The following is a 9,198-nucleotide window of genomic DNA, read 5'->3' on the forward strand; positions in this document are numbered from 1 at the left end:
GATGTTGTGTAGTTGTGGTGTTGTGTAGTTGTGGTGTTGTGGTGTTGTGGTGTTGTGTAGTTGTGATGTTGTGTAGTTGTGGTGTTGTGGTGTTGTGTAGTTGTGATGTTGTGTAGTTGTGGTGTTGTGGTGTTGTGGTGTTGTGATGTTGTGTAGTTGTGGTGTTGTGATGTTGTGTAGTTGTGATGTTGTGTAGTTGTGGTGTTGTGTTGTTGTGTAGTTGTGATGTTGTGATGTTGTGTAGTTGTGATGTTGTGTAGTTGTGGTGTTGTGTAGTTGTGATGAGTTAGACAGTTCGCTGTTAGAGAACATGAGCAGCCTGAGGCTCTGCAGCTCTGTTGTTCCCTCTCTCACTAAACGCCAACATGCATCATTATCTGGAGCTGTCAGGCTACTGTGTGTGTGTGTGTGTGTGTGTGTGTGTGTGTGTGTGTGTGTGTGCGTGTGCGTGTGCGTGTATGTGTGTGTCTTGACTTTCATACAGTTTCTAGATTTCATCAGTCTGAATTTGGTCAGATCAGTCAGACACATTCGGAGCTTTGACAGCTGCAGACAGGTGTGCTCAGGTGTATGATGGGTTCATGTGCTCAGTCAAAGTGTGGAACAAATTATAAACATTAGTCAGCATGAAGACTGGACTTTACTGCTTCCTGTCTCTGGTCTCTGGTCTCTGGTCTCTGGTCTCTGGTCTCTGGTCTCTGGTCTGGTCTCTGGTCTCTGGTCTCTGGTCTCTGGTCTCTGGTCACTGGTTTCTGGTTTCTGGTCTCTGGTCTGGTCTCTGGTCTCTGGTCTCTGGTCTCTGGCTCTGGTCTCTGGTCTCTGGTCTCTGGTCTGGTCTCTGGTCTCTGGTCTCTGCTCTTTGGTCTCTGGTCTCTGCTCTCTGGTCTCTGGTCTCTGGTCTCTGGTCTCTGGTTTCTGGTCTCTGGTCTCTGGTCTCTGGTCTCCGGTCTCTGGTCTGGTCTCTGGTCTCTGGTCTCTGGTCTCTGGTCTCTGGTTTCTGGTTTCTGGTCTCTGGTCTCTGCTCTTTGGTCTCTGGTCTCTGGTCTCTGGTCTCTGGTCTCTCTGGTCTCTGGTCTGGTCTCTGGTCTCTGCTCTTTGGTCTCTGGTCTCTGGTCTGGTCTCTGGTCTCTGGTCTCTGGTTTCTGGTTTCTGGTCTCTGGTCTCTGGTCTCTGGTCTCTGGTCTCTGGTCTGGTCTCTGGTCTCTGGTCTGGTCTCTGGTCTCTGGTCTGTGCTCTTTGGTCTCTGGTCTGGTCTCTGGTCTCTCTGGTCTCTGGTCTCTCTGGTCTCTGGTCTGGTCTCTGGACTCTGGTTTCTGGTCTCTGGTCTCTGGTCTCTCTGGTCTCTGGTCTGGTCTGGTCTCTGGTCTGGTCTCTGGTCTCTGGTCTCTGGTCTGGTCTGGTCTCTGGTCTGGTCTCTGGTCTCTGGTCTCTGGTCTCTGGTTTCTGGTCTCTGGTCTCTGGTCTCTGGTTTCTGGTTTCTGGTCTCTGGTCTGGTCTCTGGTCTCTGGTCTCTGCTCTCTGGTCTCTGGTCTGGTCTCTGGTCTCTGGTCTCTCTGGTCTCTCTGGTCTCTGGTCTCTGGTCTCTCTGGTCTCTGGTCTCTGGTCTCTCTGGTCTCTGGTCTGGTCTCTGGTCTCTGGTTTCTGGTCTCTGGTCTCTGGTCTCTGGTCTCTCTGGTCTCTGGTCTGGTTCTGGTCTCTGGTCTGGTCTCTGGTCTCTGGTCTCTGGTCTGGTCTCTGGTCTCTGGTTTCTGGTCTCTGGTCTCTGGTTTCTGGTTTCTGGTTTCTGGTCTCTGGTCTCTGGTTTCTGGTCTCTGGTCTCTGTTTAAAACCCTGTATTGATCATTGAAATGTCTGTGCAGGTCTTCAGTCAGAGGACAGAGAGTGCGCCTTCACTGACCATCTGCAGGGGGCGGAGCCTCACAGCGGAACCACCAATGAGCTGCGAGGAGTGGTGAGAGAGAACGGCACGATTCGCTGCAGCCACGGCTCCCGCTGCTATGGATTATGGGAAAAAAGACCAGACGGTGAAATGCACCTGGTGAAGCAAGGTGAGATATGTCTCAATGTAGAAGCTCTCAGCTGTTCTCAGGTGACTTGTCTTCATGGGACGCTGTGTGCAGGGGATTGTGGGTAATGCTGTTTGAATATTTTTGTTGTTGTAAACTCAGTCTGCCCTCTACAGGTGACCAGGTCAAAAACATCCTCACATCTGACGGTTAAACATGTTTGTTCCTCCAGGTTGTTGGACTCACATTGGCGACCAGCAGGAGTGTCATGGTGAGCGTTGCCTAGTAACGGCCACGCCCTCTCAGATCCAGAATGGCAGCTACCGTTTCTGCTGCTGCAGCCGAGATCTCTGCAACGCCAACTTCACCGAGGCCCCGCCCACTGCCGACACCCCCGCACTGAGGCTGATGAAGAGCGGCATACATGATGACGGACAGACGGGTGAGCAGATCACTCTGACCAATGGCTGAGCTTGTACTGGCTGTTGCTGGGTAGGATAATGACCTGACTTGAAACTATAGTGGAAGGGGTAAGTTGTATGTAATGTTGCTGCTATGATGTTACTATGACATCATCAGGTCATTTATTCCTCCGGCGGCAGTCAGAGCCACCATTTTGTTTTAGGTCATCTGTCTCGTTCTCGTGGATTCGATATCTCAGAAACACCGTTAAGGAACATTCACCTGGACTCAAGGATGAACCGATTAGAGTTTGGTCAAAGGTCAAAGGTCAAGGTCATTGTGACCTCACAAAACATTCTTTAGCCATTACTCTAGACTTCACAGCAATTATGACAAACCTTACGATATTCTCTCTGACTCCTGATAAACAGGAAGTGACCTGGAGCTCTGAGTGGAGGAAGAGGAGACTCTAGTCACGCGTCAGGCGTAGAATGTAGGCAAGAAGCCAAATCTGCAGATCACATGACGCAGCCGTGTGGCGTGACACAACAAAGCATCATGTTTTACCTGCAGCAAAAACCCACTGCTCTTTATTGATCCATGGCTGTGTGTGTGTGTCTGAGTGATGATGTCACAGTGATGTTAATGATGACATCGTCGTCTCACAGAACACCGGCCACTGAGACGGGAGGAGACGGCGCTGGTTGCCCTGGCAACCATTGCTATAGCAGCCATCATCATCATGGCACTGTTTCTGGGGTACCGCATGATGAAAGGTATACATACACACACACACACACACACACTGCGAGGACATTAATAATGATAATCATTAATACCGTGTGTGTGTGTGTTTGTTCAGGGAAACAGAAACACAGTCTCTCTGCTCTGGATGTGATGGAGGCAGCAAACACTGAGTCTGCGGTCGACCTGGACAACCTGAAGCTGCTGGAGGTAACTGACCAGACCAGGTACAGACCAGGCACAGACCAGGTACAGACCAGGCAAAGACCAGGTACAGACCAGGTACAGACCAGGTACAGACCAGGCAAAGACCAGGTACAGACCAGGTACAGACCAGGCAAAGACCAGGTACAGACCAGGTACAGACCAGGCAAAGACCAGGTACAGACCAGGCACAGACCAGGTACAGACCAGGTACAGACCAGGCACAGACCAGGTACAGACCAGGTACAGACCAGGTACAGACCAGGTACAGACCAGGTACAGACCAGGCAAAGACCAGGTACAGACCAGGTACAGACCCGGTACAGACCAGACTGACTCTGACATGTAAAAGTGGTGGACTGTCCCTTTAAGAGAAGAGGATCATTAAAACACACATAGTAACCATAGTAACTTCAGTTTGACCCGTTACAGTGGATAGAAGTATAAACCTGAATGTTAGAGGATCTAGACCTGAACCCTGAGTCTCTCTGCCCGCTCTCTGGCAGCTGATTGGTCGAGGTCGTTATGGCGCCGTGTTTCGTGGCTGTCTGAACGAGCGGTGTGTGGCCGTCAAACTGTTCAGCTCGGCCAACCGGCAGAACTTCACCAATGAGTGCTCCATCTACTGTCTGCCACTGCTGCGTCACCATGACAACATCAGCCGCTTCCTGACCGCCGACGAGAGGTCGACAGCCGACGGACAACCGGAGTTCCTGATCCTCATGGAGTACTACCCACATGTAAGAGTTCAACACACTGATACATGCACTTTATTATTGTTATTATTATTAAGAAGTTTATTATTATGAAGTTTATTATTATTATTATTGTTATTATTGTGCAGTTTATTGTTATTATTATTGTTATTATTATTAAGAAGTTTATTATTATGAAGTTTATTATTATTTTGAAGTTTATTGTTATCAAGTATATTAAGTAGTTGAGGCGCAGTAACCGTCGTCCTGCTGACCTCTTGCTGACGGTAAACAACATCCCTTGGTGTCCTCGTATGATGCCAGTGTGCGAGTCATTGTAGATGTCGTTGTTTGAGCAGAGTGCATCCTGGGAAGGTCTCTCATTTTAGTATGTGTCTTTTCCACCAAAGTGAGCAGGTGTGAACAGGTTTTTAGACGCAGGTGATCAGAGAATGTGAGGAGGTCAGAGGTCAGAGGAAGCTCCTGTAAGACCAGTGTGTGACCTGTGAGGACCATGTTGTGTGTGTAGTGAGCAGAGCGGCCTGTAGGGGGAGACACACAGAGGAACGTCCACATGTCTGTCCACGCCTCTCTGACTCCATTAGTCTTGTTATTGTGCTGGAAGAAGACGGCGCCTTCACTCCTGCTTCCTGTCTGGAGCCACTGACCACACACACACACACACACACACACACACACACACACATAGTTACTCACACACTTAAAATCAAATCCATATTATCACTATCTCTTATTCACAAACTTGTACATAAACAATTTCAGCTTCCTGTTTATAAGCAGTGTGTGTGTGTGTGTGTGTGAGAGAAACAATGTGTGTGTAACAGACACACATTGTTTGTTTTTGTAATGTCTGGTTGGTTTACTGCATTCCTCTGCAGTGATCAGACAATAATTACCAGCTTAACTGTCTGCAGGCACACACACACACACACACACACACACACACACACACACACACACACACACACACACACACCTATCTCATTAACCACTATTTAGGATTTGTGTTTTATATGACAGGCACAATAGTTACAGTTTACTGTATATATGTGTATATGAATGAATGAATTGATGATGCCCCCCCCCCCGTCCTCAGGGCTGTCTGTCTCGGTACCTGTCTGTCCACACCGTGGACTGGTTGACGTGCTGCAGGATGACTCATGGTGTGACCAGAGGACTGGCCTTCCTCCACACGGAGCTGTACAGAGGAGGTAAACCTCATCACTCATCAGCCTGCTGCTCACTTTGTGTTCACCTGAACCCCTTTGTTGGGGACTATTTTCAGCGGCGGATTAATCCACATGTGGTGCTGTGTTAGTGGCAGCAAGACAGGTCAGGGCGGTTTTTATTTATGGGATTATTGACAATAAGAAATAAGAATTACTATCATCAGACTTTAGTTTTTAAATATGAACACATGGTATATTCTACACATACACCTTAATGTACATGAATATACACCAATATGTGTTTCTGATGTTTCTATTTATAGCAGCACTAAAGCTCTCAACACACACACACACACACACACACACACACACACCCACACACACACACACACACACACACACACACACACACACACACACACACACACACACACGCCTCACTGCTCCCCCTGCTGGTGACACTCAGACCTGAGTGTGTGTTGGTGTGAGTTTACAGTGAACAGGCTGTGCTGCAGAGACGGTGAAGATCGGCTGATCAATAATTGAATCTGTCGATCAGTTGATCAGTTATTGGTGGCCGGGGAGAGTTTAGCTCAAAAGGCATCTCTCCTTGACTCTACCTCCTTCATTCAAAATGGCCGCCACTTTCTCCAACTGTTTAGGGGAGTTTGTTTGCTGAATCTGCTGGTGTGTGTTGTTTGTGGCAGCAGAGGCAAGATAAAGAAGATGGTGGTGTGAGGAGCAGTGATGGCTGGCATTAGGGGAGTGACTCTGGGACGCCAGTGATCACTGTCTGGCCTCCTGGAGGTGTCGTGGGACCAACTAGACGAAACACTGGTGAAAGGAGGTTCCCACCTGATGACCCCAAAGACATGTTAGTTATCACTGCTCATTAGTCTGTACAGTTAAATTAATAGTTATCATAGGACATGTGAAGCTTAGGGAGCTATTCACTGAGTCTGGTCCATTTTCTGTAGCACAAGTTTCTTGTGTTTACCTTAAAAAATTGGCCGCTCAGTGTTTAGACGTTAGAACGGAGAGTAGAATTGATGAGATGACGTAATAAACGTGTTCAGTTGGATGAAAATAAATGATAAAGAAAGATCCAGAATCAATAACAGGATCCATCTGTAACGTCAGTGTGAAACACCAGCAGTTTGTGGCTACAGGAGAAAAACTGGAAAATTCACATTTTCAAATGAAAAGTTTTTTTCTGGATAATGTCAGAAAACAAAGAACGTGATAAATATCTGATATTCATGAGGAAAGGTTTTAAGAAAAGATAAATATTATTTTCACATGGAAACAAAGGATTGTTTTAGTTTTTATTATATTATTATATATTATTATTAAGTGGGAGATTATTTCTCTCTGTTCAATAAATAAATATCTGATTTTGTTTGTTTGTTTGTAACATCCTCACTCTCATACAGTCAATCACCTGCTAAAATAAAGAAAACAACAAGATTCATAACGAGTAAAACAAACAGGAATCTGAGTTTGTTCCTCCCCTGGCGACAGTCAGAGTGGCGGCCATTTTGTTTTCAGGTCGTCCGTCTCATTCTCATGGACTCGATATCTCAGAAACACCTTCGTTTAACTTCTTCAGATTTGACACAAACATTCACCTGGAGGCAAACACGAGCTGATCAGCTTTTGGTGATCAAAGGTCAAAGGTCAAGTTCAGGGTTAGGATTCACACAGTGAGAGGTTAATATTTAATATTTTCTATGACTCTGGATAAACAGGAAGAGACCTGAACTGTCTGAGCGGAGGAGGAGATTCTACCTTCTGTATTTTTATTTTTCCCTCAGACTGAAACCCTGAGTCGACTCTTCTCCTCCTCACAAACCCGTCGCTCACGTCTCTGAACTTTACAGTAAACAACCTGTTAATCAGTTTTCCTTCCTGTCCTCAGAGACATTGTCTTTCTGACAGAAGACGTTTCATCTTTTGATTTGTCTATTATCCGCTGAACTGTGAGCAGGAAGAAACCAGGTGTTAAAACACGAGTCCTTTAGGTGTGACAGATCCAGACTGGTTCTCCTCTGTTCCCCCTCAGACCAGTACAAACCAGCTGTGGCCCACAGAGACGTGACCAGCAGGAACGTCCTGGTCCGAGCCGACCTGTCCTGCGTCCTCGCCGACTTCGGTCTGTCCATGAGGCTGACGGGAAACCGGCCCTGTCGCTCCGGAGACGACGACACTGTGGCGATATCTGAGGTCAGGTGATGTGACGATGGTGCAGGTGTAAACAGAAACAGAAGGTGGGGGTCACAGGTGTGTGTGTGTGTGTGTGTGTGTGTGCAGGTGGGGACGGTGCGGTACATGGCTCCGGAGGTTCTGGGCGGAGCTCTGAACCTCAGGGACTGTGAGTCAGCGCTGAAGCAGGTGGATGTTTACGCCCTGGGTCTGCTCTACTGGGAGAGCTTCAGGAGGTGCTCCGACCTGTTCCCAGGTGAGTCAGTGCTGCACACAAACAGGCTACATACGTATTTATATATATATATATATATACACACACACACACACACACACACACACACACACACCTCTGTCAGCAGTCTAGAGGAATAATATTTGTTAGTTATTTATAGTACTGAAACTGAAACTGAAACTGTCTCCTGGGTCAGTTTCCTTTAAGCTAATTAAAGAGTCTGTGATCAGCTGCTGTAACAAACACTGTGTATCAGACCTCCACTTTGTGTGTGTGTCCAGGTGAAGCAGCACCTGAGTACCAGCTGGCGTTTCAGGCAGAGCTCGGGAATCACCCAAGCTTCGAGGAAATGCAGATCCTTGTCGCCAGAGAGAAACACAGACCCAGATTCCCTGAAGCCTGGAAGAAGAACAACCTGGTGAGTCGCACCTGTGGGTCCAGCTTCACCTGTGGGTCCAGCTTCACCTGTGGGTCCAGCTTCACCTGTGGGTCTAGTGATGGAGCCATGACCTGACAGACTTAACTCAGGGCGTTAAAACTCCCACAGGGTTTATTGTCTGGTTACAGTCGTATTAATGTTGCTGTGAAATGTATTGTGATAAAACACAAGGTTTAGATTTTTGTGTGTGTGTGTGTGTGTGTGTGTGTGTGTGTGTGTGTGTGTGTGTCTCAGGCATTGCGTTCCCTGAAGGAGACGATGGAGGACTGTTGGGATCAGGATGCTGAGGCTCGACTCACCGCTCAGTGTGCAGAGGAGAGACTGTCTGAACTCACACTGCTGAGTACACACACCTCAATACACAACCACAGGTACACACACCTGAATACACAACCACAGGTACACACACCTCAATACACAACCACAGGTACACACACCTCAATACACAACCACAGGTACACACACCTCAATACACAACCACAGGTACACACACCTCAATACACAACCACAGGTACACACACCTCAATACACAACCACAGGTACACACACCTCAATACACAACCACAGGTACACACACCTCAATACACAACCACAGGTTCACACTGTAAGGATTACACATCCTTGATCCTCTCTCTCTCTCTCTCTCTCTCAGGAATCTGTCTCATGGCCGCTGGTCTCCTCAGGTTGGCTCCGCCTCCTCCTACATCGAGGATTTGCAAGTGGGTGTGGTCAAAAATCTCCAGGGAGACGGACACTCAGCATCTGTCGTCAGGACGACCACGAGTACAGCAGAAGGTGCTGAAAAGAACAGGAACTCCATCAACTATGAGCGACAGCAGGCTCAGGTGAAGCTCACCAGGTGTCAACACTCAAACCAAACACGTGCTTTATTTCATGTAGTCAGCTCTCTCTCTCTCTCTTTCTCTCTCTGTCAGAGTCAGGCTCGGTTGTCCAGTTCAGACAGCAGTGTGTCTCCTGCCTCCGCCCTCTGCTCCATCTCTGAGTGTGAACACAGAGGTCAGTGTCACTGTGATGTTGGGAACAAACACCAGGACAGACCAGCTGTTAACTCCCCTCCCCC

General features: G+C 47.8%; 1 protein-coding gene across 1 annotated transcript in view; it reads left to right on the top strand.

The window, feature by feature from the left end:
- LOC111655508 (bone morphogenetic protein receptor type-2-like) overlaps positions 1-9,198 on the top strand; it is a 25,006-nt gene that overhangs the window by 6,483 nt on the left and 9,325 nt on the right. The window contains exons 3-15 of the mRNA XM_087174154.1: positions 1,860-2,048; positions 2,239-2,448; positions 3,077-3,184; positions 3,271-3,362; positions 3,863-4,096; positions 5,169-5,283; positions 7,304-7,464; positions 7,552-7,699; positions 7,960-8,096; positions 8,352-8,488; positions 8,770-8,962; positions 9,053-9,138; positions 9,170-9,198. The exon at positions 9,170-9,198 is cut by the window's right edge and continues 74 nt beyond it. Coding sequence (XP_087030280.1) covers positions 1,860-2,048; positions 2,239-2,448; positions 3,077-3,184; positions 3,271-3,362; positions 3,863-4,096; positions 5,169-5,283; positions 7,304-7,464; positions 7,552-7,699; positions 7,960-8,096; positions 8,352-8,488; positions 8,770-8,962; positions 9,053-9,138; positions 9,170-9,198 — 1,839 coding nt within the window. The remainder of the gene's footprint in view (positions 1-1,859; positions 2,049-2,238; positions 2,449-3,076; positions 3,185-3,270; positions 3,363-3,862; positions 4,097-5,168; positions 5,284-7,303; positions 7,465-7,551; positions 7,700-7,959; positions 8,097-8,351; positions 8,489-8,769; positions 8,963-9,052; positions 9,139-9,169) is intronic.

This window comes from Seriola lalandi, unplaced genomic scaffold, assembly GCF_002814215.2.
Source record: "Seriola lalandi dorsalis isolate HSWRI2012SDOR001 ecotype SW California unplaced genomic scaffold, Sedor1 jcf7180002054321, whole genome shotgun sequence".
Lineage (NCBI taxonomy): Eukaryota > Metazoa > Chordata > Actinopteri > Carangiformes > Carangidae > Seriola > Seriola lalandi.